Below are 20510 nucleotides of genomic sequence, written 5' to 3' on the forward strand. Positions count from 1 at the left end.
CTCTCCTGGACAGAGATTGTTTTTGTTTGCAAATATACCCGTGTACGCGTGGACTCAGCAAAAAATTTGAACAAAATCTCACCATCTGCAGTCCCATGTAGAATAAGGAAGTTCTCATCTTTCAGCTTGTTTACCTCCTCCAGCAAAGAGGCGGTCTGAAAAAGATATACCATCACATTACATTTGCTTCATCATGTGGCACCTCACCTCGCTGAAACTAAAGCAATCTCACACAACAGCCCTGCAATAAATTCCACCATCATAAAAGTTTAATTGTTCAGTTTTTGTTGGCACTGTTTGAGAGAGGTGTTGATTTAACTTTATGGTCATCTTGGAGGCTGTAGACTGAGGTGCAGCTGAATTGTATTGCATTATAAAGAGAGACGTTTCTGTTATTCAGTCTCCCCCGTTTATATAAAAATGGGGTTTTCAAAATATTAGAAACATCTCTCACCAGACGAAGCAACTGCCCCTCGAACTATAACTGTCACAATGACCATAAAGTTGAATCAGCACCTCTCTGAAACAGTTTCAATAAGAACTGACCATTACAACCATCACAGGGATTTAAAAACCATTTCCACCTGAATACTTCAGAGCATTAAGAGCCTCACCGAGTAGGCGTGCTCCTCCTTTGCTGGAAGGCCGAGATACCTCTCTGAGAATGCGGCGCCTGAAATAAAGTGGAATAACTTTTTAACTATCTCACCGAATGGGTCTCAACTTCATCACTTTTCCCGAGGCCTCAATGTGTGAATAATTAAAGACGTGCTCTCGACTCACTGTAAAGCCTGAAGTCAGTTACCGGGGCCACGGCGGCCGTGCATTGAAAGAGCTTATCTGTTGCAGCTAACATCTTGAGGGCTAAATAACCGCCGAACGCCTGGCGGGAGAAAGAGAAAAAGTGTTAAAACAAGAAAAGCATGTGACAAATTTGAAGGCTGAGTGTCCAGATTTAAACAACGCTGTAACCTTGCCATAGAGGACCATCCGACGATCGTCAATGTAGGGCAGTTGCATCAACAACCTGTGGAAATGTAATAAAATCACGTCAGTTTAATAATTGTCACATGCCCGTTATATAGCTTTATGTTTGTTGCATAACTGTACTGACTGCACAACTCCAAGATAATCTTTGACTCTCAGCGAGCCGAGCTTGCGTGAATCCACAGCGGTTGTCTTCTGCCCGCGGCCGACCCCGCTCCTGCCGTCCACCCAGGCCAAGGCCACGTTGTGTGTGCCGGAAAGGACCTGAGGCCAGTCGAGGGCAAATTCCTCTGTCACCGACTGACTGCCTGGGACGCCATCGCTGAGCAACAAGACAAACCGGATCACTGACAGTTGTTAGGCATGGAAGTAAGACAAAAAAGGCTTCTATAAGTTGCACAACTCGGTGCCTTCAAATAGCCCTTAGCTGTGGTTTAGCGTGCTTGTTCAGTGACCCTTACACAATGATGAGGAGAGGGTGCAGGTTGGCCTCGTAACCCTGAGGGAGCGATAGCTTCAGGTGTAGATCTGAGGAATGCAAACAGAGGTTAGACAAGGTCGACCGCTAGGACTGCTCCTGCATTTAGAGCCTCAGCCTGAAATACATGTGAAGCACACACACGTCTGTGGAAACCTTTAAAAAGTAGCTCAAGACCTGCTCGATCTATTTTCTAGTTTGTGTCCCTCTCTCTGCTTTAATTGAGTCTTGTGCAGAGATGGGTAGTAATCGTACTTACACTTTCAAAACAGGCTCGTTACTTTAGTTTTCATGTATTTGAGGGAAATTATTATTATTTTTATGTCACTTTTCCGACATCACAATCAGTGCATGTCACGCACGGCAGACATAGCGAGTCGAAACAACGTGCTCGAGACACTTTACCAACCCAAAATGTGGCTATTTGACGTCCTGGGAATTAGACTCAACTATCAACTATCTCTGTGGTGCGTTCAGGAACAGCTGAGACAAATCTTACTGATTCTTGAATTATATTAATATGACGTGTGGTTCAATAAGCTTTGACCAAACTCTAATAACTACTACTAACTCTTAAAAAAAAGATTAAATATATGAGTTTAGTGTTGGTGTTTACACCGCTAGCACAGGAGCTTAGCTGGTTAGCATGCTAACTTCAGTAGATACTGTATCTCTGCAACACAGCAGACGTCATCATGTACAAACTATGTTATTTCTTCACATTCTGTTGATAATGTTTTGTTAATTTTTGTAATGTTCTGTCACAATATTACATTTTCACCGCATGATTATCACGGTTAAACAAATTCATGATAATGAAATCATTTCAATATCTGTAGAAATTTGAAAAACAAACATCCCGTCAATCAAATCTATCTTTAATTGTGTTTTCTGTGTGTTTTGTGTTTTTCTACACAAGTTTAGGGAGGAGGGAGACAGAGTCTGTAACCATAAACTGGAAAGAAAAGCCCACAAAAATAACAATTACACTTTGCACTTCAATTGCTTTGCTTTGCTTCTTTGTTTTGACAGCAGGGCCGGGTGTACGTGCATAGTTGTGCATGTCAGCAATTCTGCAGAAAGATAGTTTGTTGCTGAGTCACATCCTGAGGACGTCAAATATCGACCCTCTGACCTTCTTCAGTCAGAACCGTACACATGAACCAACATGCAGGGCCACGCTCTGAAAGAAGACTTGCCGCTGGTCCTTGAGGGCACGCATGAGTCACACCAATTAGCTAATCACCAAATAGAAGAAATTACTGCTTTGGTTGGTACTTAACCTTATTTGTGTCTCCAAGGGTGAGATACTAAGCCACTGATTACTATAGTCAGACTGCTTGAGAAAAAAACAACTTGTGAGTGTGTTTGTGTGCTCAAAATGCTTAATGTCAAACCATCCTGTAAAGCTGTACCGTGGTTCTCTGCTGGGAGCGTCCTGAACAGGGTCTCAGGGAGCCTCTTGTCCTCCAGAGCTCTAGATAGAGGGCTGTTATCCTCCAAGACGACATATCCTACAGGAAATAAAACAAGAGTGTGACTGATCATCACTGTAGCTCATCAGATGCAGATTAAATCCTCATCATCACTGAGGAAGCAGCTGTAACTGCGAGCCACCAACAGAGAGCAGTGTTCACAAGCGAGAGTACTGAATCCATACTCTGGTGGGCTTGAATATATCGCCGCCTGCAGGCTGACATGGGGAACTGCAGACAGCCTCTGTATGTGTGTCTATGTGTGTGTGTGTGTGTTTGTGTGATTATGCTATTAGCCAGACAAGCAGATGTAACACTCACTGGAGGGGTCCTTTGTACTGTGAGCTGTCACTTTAGGGATCCCCGGGCCTGGTGAGGTTTTCAAAAGACAACATTATTAAACTGTCTGAGCGGCGTGAAGCTTTTTCATATTCTCTCTCAAGTGTGTGAATGCGGCGTCTTCTTGCCTAAGCAGTAGAGGGTGAAATGGGTTTGATTGGGGCTGAATACGGCTTTGAAGAAGCGACATCCATCTATGAGGTTACAGGAGATGCACTGGCGCTGAAACACTCCATCCAGGTCCACACTTGGGGGAAGAAGAGAATAAAGGGTTATTGACCACACTTAAGAACAACACGACGGTCTGAAGCGGTTTGATCGGCTCCAAGAGGTCAGTGGATTTCTAGGATATTCAGGGTAAGCGTCGGTGTCTTGAGACAAACTATTCAGACAGCTGACTTCTAAGAAACAGATGGAGTTCAATAAGATACGACATAATGGTTGTTACACAGACTGCGAGCCTCTAATGTCCCTCTGCACGCAGCTGCTTACCAATTTCATACAATATTAATCACAGAACACATTTAAAGACGCCATTGTCCCTCCTTCTCCATACTACTGTCTAAGCCCAAAGCTATGTAAGCTATTAAAAAGATACGAAACCTTGGAAGATGGGACCATAAGTCTGAGTGACTCAGCAGCACAGAGGGCCCTCGTCCACTAAGTGTGTTTTTTTTTTTTCTGTTATAAATGTGTCAAATCACCTCTTGGCCTCGAGCGTCCAGAATAAACATTCACATATCCAAACATTAGCGGGCAGTTTCTCTTCTGAATGTCGGTTTGTTGGTCCAAACTGTTTCAGTGTCTATCAGATGGATTTCAGTGGCATTTTGTGAAGACATTCATGGTTTCAAGATGATGAATCCCTGCACATTTACGTCTGAAGAAGGGCTTGAGCCCAAAATCTCACATGTGTAGGTAATAAATAATAATAATTGAAATAATGTAGCATTACTGTAGTAACTTTTGTGTTACCTTGACGTTTTGTCTCGCGCCATCAACAGTTTTATTTGTCCTGTATTTTATGACCAAACACTAACTAACGACATTTCCATCAGACCTTTTTGTTTGCCACTGCCTTTTATTGTTTCTTGACGTCTTCCTACTTGTTTTTAATGTCTTTTAGTGTAATTTTAAAGCACTTTGAGTTGCCTTGTGTCTGAATTGAGCTATACAAATAAACTTGCCTGCCGGGATGCATGCATTTCACCGTGGACTGAGTGTTTTGGTACTTTCTCATTATTTTTATATCACCTAGACTTACTTTATAATAAAAAAAAAAGACATGCATATCTCACTTTACACATTATGGGGCCTTTAAAGTTGGACTGTTGAAAACTGCTCCACAGGGCATTGTATTTCTCGGATTAATGATAATATTCTGTCTGTTTAGTAGCATTTGAAGCAGTAGCATCTGTTCAAGGCTGTATGAATCGTGCTTACCTGTAAAGGTGTCTGCTCTGCCTGGATTCTTCTGTGCTCAGGAAGTAGCTGACGAGGAGACAAATCAACCGCAAGTTATTCAACTCGGCAGATCACCTTTGGGGTATCTTCACTTCATCATAATTATTCAGGATATCAATTATTCATGGACAGAATCAATCCACACTTATTTACATAACCCCCCGATGTTTATAAAAATAGGGTATCGCATTTAATTTGTAAATCAGCTTTAGCGATGGTGATTTAAAAACATCAGAGGAGAGGATGCACATCAAAGTATGTTGACTAATGACTTTTGTGAGAGAGAGCGACTTGTTTGGAGGCTAAAAAGCAGAACCGTCCCGCGGGCTTTGGGCCTGCGAACGAGATCTAAGATTGACTGTCCTTGATTCCCTGTGATGCTCACACACCTCAGTCAATCAGTTCATGAGGGGGTTTCTGCCCCCAGCAGGATAAAGACAGATTTAAGCAATGATCTGCTCTGCTGAAGTGTAAGTAGTCCTTCGGCCTCTTCATTGCCACGAGCACAGTCGGGATCAAAGCCTTTTCCTATTGGCGAATTAACCGCGATCGATGATACATGTTAAAATGGCCCCTTTAGTTATTTTTCTTACGTGTACGACTCACCTACAGTCTGACCCGGCGAATTAATTTGCCTCCTAGTATCCGACGGGTCTGCAATTTAATCTCACCTTACAGCGAGACATGATCATTTTAATGATGGCCACTATTCTGCTCTCCCCCCCCGTCACTTGTACATTAATACCAAGGAGCTGCAGGCTGCTAAAGGCGCTGAAGGGTGATTCACCCCGTTCCCACACAACGTGGCTCTCATACATACATTTTTCCAGCCTTCTCGTCGAGGGCGCACAGCAAGGTGACGTCCCAGCTCCCTGATGTCAAGAAGCGAGGAGGGACGGAGGGGATGGCAGGCTGCGATTGCACAGAAGAAACAGAGATGAAGAGGAATGTCGAAGCAGGCGGATGCACAGAGTAAAAATAGGTGCAGCGATACAGCGAGTGTGTGTCAGGATGGAGGTTCAAGGCACTGACAGCTAGAGAGAAGAGAGAGTTCAGAAAGTGTCATTTCATTTTTTATTTTTAACATTAGGACTGAAGATAGAGAGGCACGGGAGAGGAAAGGTCATTTCATGGACCGATATTGAGACGATATTAGAGCTGCAACGATTATTCGATTAAAACATTTGCTTGTTTCAGCTTCTTAAAGGGTAACTTCAACAATTTGCCACATTAAAGTCTGTTTACAGGTCGTCAAATGTGAAAAATGCTCATTTCATTTTCCCAGAACCCAAAATGTCGTCATTCGATCGCTTCTTTTGGCAGACCAACAGTCCAAAACTCAAAGATTTATCATAAATGACAAAGAAAAACAGCAAATCCTTACATTTAAAGGGTAATTCCACCAATTCCACCAGTGTGTTTACAGGTCTTGGAAAGTACTTCTGATAAATTACCTTCAGGGATGTCACTCAGGGTCTAAGTTGCATTGTGGGTAATGTAGGTTTTGAAAAGCAGTCCACTGTTGGACTCACTGTGGACGGTTTAAAAACAAATGATCAGAATCAATACAGCAGAACCAGAGATATCACCTTTCTTATTCCATGCATTCCTCTTCTTTTTCAAAACCTACATTACCCACAATGCAACTTAGCCACTGAGTGACATCACTGGAGGTAATTTATCAGATGCAGCTTCATCTGGAGCCACAAAAGGCTTTATACGACTTAAAGTCACCCTTTAAATGTGAGGATTTGTTGCTGTTCTTTGACATTTATCATAATAAATGAAGAATCTTTGGGTTGTGGATGCTTTGGTTTGACATAAAAAGCAATTTGAAGACGTCACGAACATAATTGTTTTTATAATTCATGGACCAAAAGATGAATCAGGAAAAGTAATCAACAGAATAATTGGAAATGAAAATAATCGTTAGGTGCAGCTGTTGACAATAAACCTTAAAACACACTCCCTTTTAAATGCCAGATTCACTTAATCCTTCAGTAAAGAAAAAAGAAACATGATGTCATTCTCCCCTGTAGAGAAAATGTTTTCAAAAAGAAAATGACATCAAACATTTTTTTAATTACTCCGCTGAGGATGAATAACTTTCCAAATTGAAACGAACTGAAATGAATTCCCTCAATAATGTAAAGGGCAAACCAGCGTTAAAGGATTAATGAGCAACATGACTTATTAGATTAAAGTGGTGCTTAAGTAATTAGGGAGAAAACAAATGCAAACAAATGGCCTCAGTAATAATAGAAGAGGAGGACACTGTGAGCAAACACGACCTTTGTGTCCGTCCTCTGTAATCACACTGTTTTATGTGAACCCTCTGCTGAAATGTTAACGACCAACTTTGTCAGAGATTATTCGAGGATGACACGAGGGAGCGAAAGTTAACTGACCTGAGCTGAAAGACCGGCGATGTGGTGAAACTCTCCCCGAGCGCCTTGTTTGGCTGGCAGGACTGTATAAAACACAGAGCCGTCTGCTGAGAACAACGGCACGTCCTGTCGAAGAAAAAGTCCTGAGTCAGAGGACGGACGGTGGTGATGCACACGAACTTTATGAAAACGTGAGCAGTGCTTACCTGACGCTGGTTTTGCATGATGTCCATGGCCATTTTGTGTTTCTGTTGATTTAAAATCACACAACAGAGCTGAGTTAAGAAGCTGTAGGGGCCTAAATGCTGGTTATTTGATGTTTGCTTGAGTAATTCAATGATTTAAGTTCGCAAGTTAAACAGTAATCTACATAGATGAAGAAGGAAGTGGAAGGAATATACAGGTTGATATATCCACAGTTCATATTTACAGTGTTTTTTTAACCTTAAGTAATGTGAGAGTGGAGTCAGACAGTTTTTATTTATTTATTTATTTTTTTACCTCAGCTGTCAAACGTTTCTGGCTTCAGTAAATCTGACAACTTTTGAAATGAACAATTATTCTGCAGCACCTTTTCTTGTGTTGAAGTAAACTTTTTTAACCCTGTCGAACGGTCCGTCAGAGCATCAAGAGAAGGTCAGAGGTGGAAGCAACAAAGATATAACAATTTGTTACCGTGCTTCAGTAGATTCATTTTGCTGACAACTGTTGACTTTTCCTCCCTACGTCTGAACACAAATACCTGAACTTCCTCCTCCTTACATTTTCAAAAGAGGCACGTTACTTTAGTTTGAATGCATCTGAGAGGAATTTATCGATTATCATTATTTTGCCTCGTTACACGCCGCCTTCCCGACATCACAAGACTGATTTCAAGCAATCAGTGCACATCACGAAAAGACGTAAGAAGACAGAAACAGACAGAGAGGGAGACTGGAACGGGCTCGGGACGCTTTACCAACCCAAAATGTGGCTATTTGACGTCCTGGGAATGAGACTCAACAATCAACTATCTTTGTGGTGCAGCTGGGACAAAATCCTACTGATTCTACCTTTAAGTTTAATAGTCTTTGAATTATATTAATTAGACGTGAGCTTCAATTAGCTTTGCACAGAAATGGCTGGTAGAAATGTCCTTCAGAGGGAGACTTTGACACTTTGAGTACTTCTCAGAGCCTGTACTTTATTACTTTTACTTGAGAAAAGAAGCAGAATCAGTACTGAAGTATCTGTACTTCTACTTGAGTAAACAATCTGTGTACTTTTGCCACCTCTGGCTGAGGCTTTACGTATTGGACACCTACAGCAGCATTGAATATATGAACCTTATTACGCATATTGATTATTAAATCAATAATGAATCATTGGTTAATGGCCACCTGGAATCTATGAGGATTTTACAGGAAAAAAGGAAAACAAGCAATAAAATACTGCGGTACACCGCTGAAAATTCTTCTCATGCAGCAAATGACCTTAAATATTAATCCAGCCGGTGGACATTCGAGAGCTTAAGGAAATCAATCCTGACTCCCAACACACAGTAGAAGAAGCAAAAAAAATTCTATTAAAGCCGTGTGTAGCAGTGGGGTCCGTTCGGATTACTAATGTGGAACGACTGATGACCGCTCACCTCGGAGCATGCCCCCGTGGTGGCCTCGCACACACACAGCACCGATTGGTTCTGGGCACGATTCAGCCAACGAACCGCGAGGCGGGTGCTGCTAATCCAAGTCACCATGGAGATGTAGCTGTCTCTGAAGAGGCGATGCAGAAAATGATACACGGGGAAAAAAAGATTGGAAAGTGGTGCATGAGAGAGAGAGGAGCAGTGAAGGGGAGAGAAGAAACTTGGATGTGCAATCATTTCTGACAGGTGGTGTCTAAAGTCTTCTTGGTTTATTCTGTTTTTTAACATTCACAAAGATGTAGTACCTGGCCCTGAGGGAGTCGGGAGGCATCATCTCCAGAGTGTGAGCTGGACCATATAGATTCACCACAAACAGACTGACTGATGGGATGCTTGAGCCTGCCTGTGAGGCACAAGAAAGGAAAACAGATGATCAAATACACTCATGAAACATTTAGAGTGTAAATTTTGGCAAATATTTTTAGTTACGCTCGCGCTCAAAGCCGATCTGTCGATCCACCAGTTTGTTCCAGACCAATGAACTGCCATGAAATCTGGTGCAGATATTCACGGTGTCCAGAGAGTTAATCCTAGCCATTTTGATTGCTCGCCTGACTTCACTGATTGCTCCACTGGCAGGTTGAAATTTTCACGCATCAAGTTAAATATCTGAGCAGAAGACCTCGTACAGACTTCCATGGCGTCCAGAGGATAAATCCTAGTGATGTCGGTGATGCCTTGAGATGTCGTCTAAGTGCAACCATGAGGCTAAATTGTAAATTTGAGTGAAACGTCTCAACGGCTGAATGGATTGCCATCACAATCATTCATGTTCCCCTCATTACCTGTAATAACTTTGGTGATCCATTAGTTTTTCATCTTGCGCCATCATCAAGTCAAAAGTCACCTTTATAGTGGAAGCACTAAAAAGTGACGCTGCCTCATGCATCTTAAATTTTTCATGTGTAACATTAGTAAAGTGACTATTACCAGCTGTTGGACCGGTGAAGCCGAGGGTGAGATATGCCTTCTCGTATTTTCTTGTCCCCCACTTCGGGAACCACTGATTTAGTTTATGACAAAAAACCAAAACTGCCTCACAGAGTCACTAGTGTGGCTGTAGATTTTTCCATTTTTACCTTGGGGTAGGGGAAGACAACATTGGACGGGTAGAGACCACCTAAGAAGTGCGGTATTTCCATCACAGGTGTGGCAGAGTTGTTGATGGTCAGGTACGCCAGCCGGGCCCCGTCCATGGACCACCAGTGGGCAACATATGTCAAGAGCACTTCCTCTGTTTTTAAAAAGGCCGTGTTAGTTGTTACTTTCAAACTCAAAGCGCTCACCTGTTACTCACGATTATTGTTGTAAGCTTCATTTTACAGACCCTACCTTCATAAATCCAGTCAGAGAGCCCGTTCACCACGTTCTGCTCCTGTTCGGTGGTCGTGAGGCGCAGAGGTTTGCCGGTCACGCTCGGCTTGTAGTAGATATCTCCGTCGAACACATAGGCCTGGAGTGAGCAGCGGAGACAGACAGTGCCAATCCATTATCAAAGACAGTGTGTTTGCAGGCGTCATCGCTGGCTCGCCTGAATCTAGTGTCGGACGCCGTCCAAGAGTGAATGAATCATCGTCCAGCACACACACACACACACACACAAGTGAGAGCCAATACATCTTTACTCTCCAGTTAATATGCTGCAGATGAGCACCGACATCGCAGCATCAGCCAATTACATTAAACGGAAGGTAGATGAATTATATTACGAGTGTAAAACAACCCCATTATAGCAACACGGTGACTGCAATAACCTCTAAGCTTCATTTCATACTGACAAAGACATGAAAACACTTATATCATTATGAAAATGGTGCCAATGGAGGCTCTGTTCACACACAGAACACATTATATAGATTGTCTATAATCTTCTCATTATATTGACGGGCAGATGACAAAGACAACGCATCGATTGGGTAAATGAGGAAGTGCCAGGCGTACCAGCTGGTTCCCCTGCGGTCCCCAGGAAGCGTATTGTAGCACTGCCTTCTCTTTCTCCGGAGGGTTAAGCTCCTGCAGATCCCTGGAACACACACAAAAACTCAGACATAAGCCCATCCGATGGGGACGAGTGTCCTGTTTTTCTAAGCCCTCTGAGGTCCATCCATGCCCTGGCCCTGAACTTTGAGAGAGATACTGTACTGTGAGGACAAAAGAGCAAGATGCAGAGAAGGAAAAAACAAAACAGAGAACGGGGGTTGGTTCATGCAAGAGTGCAACATTTCTTTTTCTTTATTTCTAGCTGCGCTTATTATCTTCCTCAGGACAGGCAAACATGTTCCTCCAAGGCATACTCAGGCAATGATCAATGCTGCAGGTCCTCCTGAAACCCCTTTTTTTCAGAACCAAGCTCCAGAGAACATCCACAGCTACTTTTTTTCCCACTGATATAATGCTGGATATGAATCTCAGGCAGTGAAATCTGAAGTACAGAAAGTGCAAACCTTACGTCTGGATGTGAAACCTGGAAAAGGACACTGACGAAATGAATGCATGTCTGACAGAAACATGAGGTTCTGATTCAATGAGACACACTCTGGGGGAGGTTTTTTTTTTTTTTTTTTTCAATCCGCCGGTCTGCTTGCATCGGTAACGCTCATGCCCAGTGCAGCCCATGCATTAGCATACATGATTCCACCTACCCATTAGCCACAGTGTAGATAGCATAGGAGGCTGTGAAGGACTGAGAGAACACCTGAAAGAGGTAGAGGATATCATGCACACAGGTGTGCCGCACTTAGATGACAACACACACATATTTCTAGTCCTCACACACATGTATAGAGAAAGTTAAATGCAAATGAAAGAAAGGCTGTGAAGGACGCTGCAGAGGAAAAACCTTACAGTAAAGCAATAAGCAACGAGAGGCTGTGTTTGCATCCTCCTCTGAAATCACTGCAAAGCACCGCACCGCGTTGCTTACTGCTTTAATAAAAAGGCAGCGACACCGTTATGCTTCAAGATTAGAGAGGAAAATGTTGAATCAACCCCTAAATTATTCTATTAATCATATTTTTAATGCAATTAAAGGTGTAAAATATGCGCTTGTGTTCAGCATATCACCAGAAAAACCGACAGCTGCCGCTCTTTGCTAACTGGGACTGAACACTGAGCCTCAGATGGTGGAAAATTTAAGTGTTGAAAATCCTTTTGATGCCCATTTTATCTTATTTTATCCCATTTTCTCATTACTACTTTGATCTTATGTTCTGCACTACACAACTCAGGGAGATGCATCGCTGTTTTGTTGTTTTGCACAATGACAATAAAGACTTGAATCTTGCAACCCTATAATATGGAGGTGATTTACAGCAGCTCTGACCAGGACTATGACCCTGGGGATGAGAAGATACAGCAGGCTGGGACAGTAGGGGGAAAAAAAACGGTGTGTCGAGCCAGAGTATTTTCACATTTATTCAGTGAAGTGAGGATTTATTACGACCGAACCAGAGATGCTCGTGGAAAGACAAACCAAGATTATTTTGGCCAGCTTTATTTTGTTTGTGTCAGGTTTGAATTAACGAAGCAATTAAGCCTTTCTTAGTTGTTTATATGAGCAAAGCTTGAATTTAGAAGGTGTGCGGTTGTATTTTTCTGTTTAATACGGCAAAACAAATGCAAAATATTGACTTTCTTGACATTTTTTTGAGTTTATTTCCTTTATTTTCAACACTAAAAGCTGAGCTGGTTGGCATGCTAATGTCAGTCTCTGCAACACAATACAGACTTCCTTGACACAACGTCAACATTATTGTTTCTTCGTAATCTTCACAGTTTTATAACACGCTTAGTTTGTATGATCCATTAATCCACTTGCAGCCGTTTCATCGATATTACATCATTATTGTGATCACATCTGAATAACGGGAATTTGAATCCCGTGCACCCTTGAGACTTGAGTGAAGGAGACGACATAAAAGTGCAGAAACAAAGACAGGCATTCTTCTTAAATAGCATCATTACGGCTAATATCCTTCCCACTGAGATCTACTGTGGCTGGCAACTCTGTCGCAACCCTGACACTCCCGTCAGCAGCTTGATGATTAATTAAATTAACACGCTGAAGAAGACTAAAGGATCTGAATCGATGACTGTGCGCATGTGCATGTGTGCGTCATCGATCACAGCATTACCTGATGAATTCTAGGTAATATATTGATCGGTACCGCCTCTTTTTCTGCTCAAGCAAAAAATGGGATGGATGCAGGCTATTTGCCCCCGCTGGCCCCCTGGAAGCCAGAGCCTCCTGGAAATCCCCTCCCTGAAGAAATTAAATGTCACATCCTCTATGCAGCACACTTAGCAGTGAAATTGGATTTCTCTCTCTGTGTTGTTTGTCTGTTGTCAGGAGATTCATGGATGGAGTGATGCAGGAGGTAACCCTGCAGGGATAAAGGAGGGGAAATAAACTCTGAGGCTATCTAAATGAAATTGAAATCTAATTGTGGTGTGAGGGTCTGAGCATGAAGGGGGCACAACAGTGTGCACAGGAAAAAAAAAAGAGCTGCGTTACAAGAGAAAATAGCTGCGAGAGAACAGGAAGAGGAAAGGATTGAATCGGTCAAACGGGAAAAGGACAAAGTGTGGGAGGCAGATAGAGAGAAAGAAACAAAGACAGGAAGAGAGGAGGGGGGGGAGAGGCGGCCGGAGATGACGGATCCTCGCCACACAGCGAGTCGGAGGGGAGCATCACTCTTTCGAGACCAAAGGGGGGCAGCATCGCCAAGAGCCGGCGTGTTCAATCAGCTGTTTATGATTTGTTAAGGAACCCGCAGAATCTGCTCATGATTTTACATTATGGAGCTGGTGGCGGAGGCTGTGCGTTATTGTGCGTCCGCGTGATAAACAGACAGAGAGAGCGAGAGCGTCTGTCTCGGAGAGGCGCGGTGAATCCTAATGTGGCTGCCAGAAACATATCATAAATCCTCCAGATCGCTCTTCTCCTCCGCTGCTACCCACCCCCTCCTCCTCAATCTGTGTCTCCAAAACGAAAGGGGGGTGGGTGGTGGGAACAACACGCACAGATTGAACACTCGTGAGAAGATGCTGTGGGATAACGTGACAAAGGAGACGCGACGAGATCACAGCACCTTCAACACGAGCGCACTGACAAGCATCCTTCCGTCTCAACCTCGTTTTCTGCCTCACAAGCGTTTCAGAGCAGCGCCACACAATGCGCTGTCTTTGGTAACAGCACCCATCAGCGTTTGCTGCAGAGTGCAGACTCGACTCCCCCCTTGGCATTTTTTGTTTGTCCCCCTACACGACACTGTCTTGGTCCGTTTTTGCCTCTGCTCATCAATCCCAGAAGCCTCCACCATCTACTCCAAACTTCATCCCTCTTTTAAAAAAATAAATATGTAGGTCTTCTCCTTTTCCTCCCCTCCCCTCCTGCAAACAAACCTGTTTAATTCAAACCAAATTTCCTGCAGGAAATCTAGCTTCTCTCAGGTTCCTATGTGGCCAAATCCCAAACTCACTTCTACCTATACCCTCTTATCAAAACCCATTTATTTTCACACAGCAGGCAGGAACCCTCCCCAAAGCCCTCCAGAGCTAATACAACATCCAGAGAAGCCTTTTTAACTTTACACACATCCATTTTCTCTGTACTGCAGCCTTTCTCCTTTTAGCATCTCTGTCATTCTTTGATAACCATTCTGATTGATTTCAACTGGGCAGTGTATCTAAGGGCAAATGGTGCATAACCCATTTTTCTTCCCACCCCCTTTTTTTTCTGCTGCGAGTGGCTCTCTCCTCTGTTTCTCTGCCACTCTCAACAGCGTGCCTGCCTCCTCTTCCAAAACAGCAAAGCCCTCGGTGCCTGGTTGCAAACTGCTTCAGTCAGCACAAACCCCCCCCAGAGACAGACGGGGAAAAAAGTGATTGAGAGTGAGGGAAGATGAAGTGGGAGAGAGAGAAGACGGGCAGCTAGAAAGACAAGGATCCTCAAACACACAAACAGACATATCCATTTTAGAAAAACGCACAGATGATGCCAGGTGGCGTCTCCACACCGCTGTCCCTGATTTTCCTCGAGCGTGAGTATACACATGCTGAGCATACAGATGAGGTGGCAGACAATTCCTGCTGACATCAAAGGAAGTATGCTAATGGACGTGGCGTGAATCAAACCCAAAGAAGAAGAAGATCTGAGCCCCCCGGTCGCTACCGAGATATCTGAAAACTGATTGGACGCATGTTAAACCCGCTCAATAATTCAGTTACAACGAGGATGCACTGTGTTTGTGACGACTGCTGTAGCACAGCAACAGGCTGCAACAGAGAAAAGATATGATACGCAGTGATTAGAGCAAACAGCAGATCTCCAAAGTGAAGCCACAGAGAGAGCGCAGCGGCTGTGACTCGAGAGCAGCGAGATCTGACTCTCAGATATTTTAATAAAAAAACGTGGGGGAATGTGCCGAAGGGCTTTCATTTCCCCCCACTAATTCAGTTTTCTCCTCCTCGCCCATTTACTTGCACATTACACAACTTTGCCTGCCCTTTGAGGAACGTCTCAACTATTTATTAATGGTGCGGGTGTTTACAGAGTGAGTGTGTGTGTGGAGGCACTGAGCTAAGTAAAGGATCTGTGTTTTGTGTCTGCCCCGACGCTTATCTCGAAACCACCTGCGATTGTGATTCTCGTCAGCTTCTCATTAAAATTCTCCACTAGCAGAGCGATTTCATTACTGCAGCTCCAACTTTACCTCTTCATCTCCTTGACGCCCCCTTCCCTTCCCTTCCCTTCCCCCCACGCCATCCACTTCACACTGATCACTCACTTCCAAAGCTTTCCTCAAACCCCACTGCACCTTCCACCCTCAGCCAGTTTAAATATTCAACCCCCCCATATGTTATTCCAGTCTAAAGACTGCTGCAGCTGCAGAACCAGCAAACACACACACACTCTCCTCACACCTCTGCTCTGTTGTTTCTTTTGGATCTCTGATTCAGACACGTGGAGGTGTGTGAGCAGGCAACAGCTTTGTCTTTGATAACTTGTGGATAATTTATGGCCCTGACTGTTTTTTCTGAGGCTTGATGTGTCGCCGCTCTGGAATAAATCTGGAGTCGACTTGACATTTAGAGGAAAACTCACCGGTCGAATGTTGTACGCCAAGAGGACAAACCTCTTGTCCGCAGACACTTTGAATTTAGTCGTGGTCAGGTCCTGTAGGTAAAACAGAAAAAAAAAACAGAACAGACAACATCAGCAGCAGCTTCGATTTGCTCTCCGGTGGATGAAGTGGGTTGGGTGACAGCACTTGGATGTTTTTCTTCATAACTGCTTCGTATCGACTGCTGACAAACTGTGTGATTTGTCATGTGGAGTTCCTGGCGTATTCTCCCTGCATCTCCTTTTTGGGCCAATATTCACTTTCTTTTACCTCTATTTTTTTGGTCTTTGAGTTAATATCTGGCTCTTTAGCTGCTAAATGCTCCATTACGTTCACCAGCGAGCCTCTAACTGTTTCTGTCTGTCATTTGGAGCTGAGCAGGTAGTTTAAGGAGCTAAAAACTAGCTAACTCTGTCTGATATCACCATGTTGGCATTGCTCCTAGACGATCATTGTTAATGTTGTTTCAGCGCTATCAATGCAACCGAGCAATCAAGCTGTCATGGCTGATGTCATAGTTTTTAGGACTCATGGTGTTGTCGCTCCAGGATCACTTAATTTCTAATTACTTATTATTTATTTTCTGTTTTCTGACGCTGTTTGGTTAGGTTTAGGAAAACATGGTTTGGCTCCTTCACAACGTTAAACACATCTTTGAAAGGAAATTGTCCAATGTGTGTATTTTTCCACAAGTCGCAAAGTTGTGACGTTACAGAAACGTGATTGGGAAGTTTGTCGTACAGCTAAACAATGAGATAAAAGTCGTAGGTCAGTCCTGTTATTGTCAATTAAGAAACAAACTATCTTTCCACCAGCCTCAACAAATCATGCTTTTTTTTTTGTCTCAAATCTCTTGTGACACTCGTATTCATGAATATTTTCTCATTATAAGGACAGTAAGCAAGAGACAAACAATTATCAGGTGATAGAAAACACAGAATCAGGATACGTTTCCCTAATTTCACTAAAGAAATATCACACATGGCAAAAATATGACTCAGTGGATAAGCATGAAGCTTTTCTCACGAGTAGGTCACTTTTTGGAGCAGATGCTGGTGAAAACAGCACAATAACATGACAACGTTTGTACTGGTATTCAAAGTGGATGTTGCCGTTTTAGTGACATATAACCAAAATGTTCTGGGTTATAAAACACAGGAGAAAGGTCCTGAACAAGTCCAGGTGATACTTGTTTTAAATTACATTATTTCTGTAAGTGAGAATCACTTTTTGACCCTGATTTTGTGCTACATAAAAAAGTTATTCCCACTGACTCTGAAGCTGAATCCCAAAGTTTGACATTATGTACAGCTAAAAACAACTGCCTCAGCAAATTATATATTCAGGGAATCCCCATGTTTGCTTGGTATTCACACAAGAAACTATCTTTTTCTTGAATTATCAACAGCATCAGAGATAACAAACACAGAGGAGAGACTTCTTTTCAACCCTGACAACACAACCCTGCTCCGAGCTCCTCGGTGATGACCCATATAAGTCTGTCAGTGTCGAGCAGAGGCGGCGATGATACACTTGCTCGGGAAAATTCTCTTTGAAGGCACATGTTGAGGGCTCACAGAGCAGCCAGATTGGGGGGGAAATGAGCTGATACTGTCACTGCCAAATCTTTTTTTGTCTCAGCTGTGGGTTGTGGCACAGTGGGACTCTACAGCTTCACTCTCTCTCAATCTGGATGCATCCACTCTGTACTTGGATGGCCAATTTGTCCAGCTGTCTGCGCGTGGATATGAGGCCAATCAATGCTGATATCTTGTCCCCTCTCCTCATAAGCTGTGATGCTAGAAACTCACCAGGGAGCTGTTGTCCAGGAGAGCCGTGGTGAGGTTGCTGTTGAGGCTGAACGACAGCACGTGTCCTTCCCTGGTGCGGACGGCCACTTCGTTTTCTGACAGGGTTAGGACAGTTCAGAGAAAACAGTCCTGTGTTATTACAGCGACGACTTAACTCCACAAGAGAGAGAAGACGGTTACAAGGTCTGCAAACCAGCGGCTCGGTCTCAGGTGAGATCATTAAAGAGGGCACTTTGTCACTCAGGAGTAATTAGCGAGCGAAAACGGCGATTATTACCGTTCAACCAGGCCACGCAGGGGTCATGAACTTTGAACTCTTCACTCTCCAGATCCTCCATAGTGAGATGGGAGCGGAGCAGCAAGTGAGATTCATCTTCAGAGGCAAAGAGACAGAGTTAATTAGTTCATCAGATAAAGTCATGTCATGTTTAAAGAAAAGCAAAGTCTGGAATAGATTTCCGCTCCTGCCTCGGATTCATTATTTGCATTTTTAAACGTCACTGTCGGTATCCATCAAACAAACTTTATTTATAAAGCACCTTCAGAACAAATCAAAGCGTGATTCAAAACGCTTTACAAGTGATTGAAAATGCGTAGGATGCTGGAAAACAAACATGGATTTAGAGACTAATCCCCCTCCCCCCCGGACAACAAAACAAAAAAGTGAATCGAATAAGACAGAAATAAATATGAGTAGTCAAAATAATTATGGATAAACAATAGAAGATAAAACAGGCTATGTTGGCCCTGAGGATCAAAACACAACAACATTTCAGAGAACACAAGAACGTTTTCCGATGTTTAAAATGTTTCTGTGTTTTGTGAAATGTTATTGGGTTGTGTTTTATTAAATGCTGTTTTACGAAACGTTGTGAAACACTGAATTGTTTTCTGAATTACTGTTGTTTTATGAAATGTGGTTACTTCTGAAATATTGTGATTTTTAAAACATTGACTTGTTTTCCAAATCGTTGTGTTTTCTGAAAGATTGTTGTGTTTCCTACACTGAGGGCCACCGTAACAAGCAATAAAAATAATAATAAAAATAAGATTATAAAAATACTACACATAAAATAGATTATAATTAAAAACTAAAATGCTTATAAAATAAAAATACAATAAAATAATAATGATAAACAATAAAATGTTGGTAAAACATAACAGAACATTTGTCAAATAGTTGACCACATTTTGCCTCCTTTTAAAACAACTGTTCGCCTTTTTGTGAAATAAACTTATAGACGTTTTGTACGTTGAATATGAAGCTACAGCCAGCAGTCGCTTACCTTAGCTTAGCATCAGGTTTGGAAGCAGAGGGAAACAGCTAGTTAACTTTTTTGTCCAGTGGCCAGTGGCTGGTGAATGTTCAAATTTTACCAGCTACTTATCGTTTCTCGGCCGGCGAGAGGAGCAAATCTTCCAGCCACTTGCTTATTTTACCGGCATTTGGCCCGTGGCTGGTGCTTATTGAGAGCCCTGCCCACAGGCATCTCTAAAGCTCACTAATGAAGATGTTACACTCAACTAATTTGTTTAATCTGTACCAAAGCGTAAGGACAACAATTTTACAGGAGTTTATGATCATGGCTGGGAGCAGTAACTTCTTGGATTTCTCTCCTGGTTGCCTGGAAACTGCTCCGTGAGATTAAAACCCTCCACAAAATGGTGATTGTTGGTGTTTGTACAGATAAAACCAAAGATAATAAAACAAAGATATAATGTGTTAATTAATGAGCTTCAGGGGGGCTGGTGGAAGGATTGTGTTACCTTTGGAGAGCCAGGCTGGCCATTATTTCCAGTCTTTGTGCTAAGCTAACTGGCTATAGCTTCATATACACCCTACAAACGTACGAGTGGCATCGATTTTCTCAGTGAACTCTCCACCTTGAATCCACATGAGCCTATTTTCCCCAAAAGTCACAGCGGTCCTTTAATTCCCCACATTACAGCTCCTCTCTTGACTTTGTGGCTTCTACTTTGTCCAACCGCTCTTCTCACCTGGCGTGAGGAGGATGACGGACAGGATGACCAGAGACATGACAGCCAGGATCACCACCATGGCGATCCCGATGCCTTTCCAGTTTCGCGGAGGACCGTCTGAACTCCCCAGGTCCTAATAACACAAGAACAAACACACACAAACAAGTTGTTGAGAGAAAGGAGGACAATAGTGCTGCTTCATTTCCATAGTCTCACAGAAATGTCTCCCCGACAGGCATATTAGTACAGTCAGCCTCTGGGGAGTTTGAGACAGTCTCCTGCATCAGAGAGATCCCGCTGAATTAGACTAATTTTCCATATGAGAACTGCATAATATTGTTGCATATGTGCGATCCGACTGTAATTGCAGCAGTAATTTTGGCCGCACCATCATTTTTCTTTATCATCGCCTCATTTCACCTGTTACATGACTGATGAGCCAGCCGGTTTTGCTAAAACAGAGGGGGGGGGGATGGGTGAAGATACCGTGAAATGTGTGGTGCCTGAAATTACAATCTGCTTTTACAGAAGAACATACTGCTTTAGTAGACGGGGGACGGGGGGGTTTATTCAACAGCTTGTTAACGAGGAAATAAAAATAAGGAGAAGTGGATGGGAATGTTTAACTATATAATGAATCGAGCAGACAGCACAACTTCAAGTTTAGGCTGAAGACCTCGTGTACCCTCTGTACGCGCTCAGGGGGAACTGATTGAATGAGCCTGCACCAGTATCGGTCACGATTAAACACAATTGCATGGCGTTCCCATGCTGCGCT

The 20510-nt window shown here is 43.0% G+C and overlaps 1 protein-coding gene across 1 annotated transcript in view; it reads right to left on the minus strand.

Annotated features, from left to right (window-relative positions):
• Positions 1-20510, minus strand: part of LOC140999923 (inactive dipeptidyl peptidase 10) — a 28654-nt gene that overhangs the window by 1589 nt on the left and 6555 nt on the right. The window contains exons 2-24 of the mRNA XM_073470502.1: positions 19751-19865; positions 18030-18125; positions 17753-17847; positions 15923-15994; positions 11460-11512; positions 10759-10840; positions 10150-10270; positions 9897-10051; positions 9063-9160; positions 8761-8884; positions 7337-7378; positions 7152-7256; positions 5564-5655; positions 4723-4770; positions 3408-3526; positions 3262-3309; positions 2881-2979; positions 1449-1515; positions 1115-1309; positions 973-1027; positions 784-883; positions 615-673; positions 83-155 (exon numbers count right to left, since the gene is read on the minus strand). Of these exons, the coding sequence (XP_073326603.1) occupies positions 83-155; positions 615-673; positions 784-883; positions 973-1027; positions 1115-1309; positions 1449-1515; positions 2881-2979; positions 3262-3309; positions 3408-3526; positions 4723-4770; positions 5564-5655; positions 7152-7256; positions 7337-7378; positions 8761-8884; positions 9063-9160; positions 9897-10051; positions 10150-10270; positions 10759-10840; positions 11460-11512; positions 15923-15994; positions 17753-17847; positions 18030-18125; positions 19751-19865 (2113 nt within the window). The remainder of the gene's footprint in view (positions 1-82; positions 156-614; positions 674-783; positions 884-972; positions 1028-1114; positions 1310-1448; positions 1516-2880; positions 2980-3261; positions 3310-3407; positions 3527-4722; positions 4771-5563; positions 5656-7151; positions 7257-7336; positions 7379-8760; positions 8885-9062; positions 9161-9896; positions 10052-10149; positions 10271-10758; positions 10841-11459; positions 11513-15922; positions 15995-17752; positions 17848-18029; positions 18126-19750; positions 19866-20510) is intronic.

Source organism: Pagrus major, chromosome 7 (assembly GCF_040436345.1).
Source record: "Pagrus major chromosome 7, Pma_NU_1.0".
NCBI classification, from domain to species: domain Eukaryota; kingdom Metazoa; phylum Chordata; class Actinopteri; order Spariformes; family Sparidae; genus Pagrus; species Pagrus major.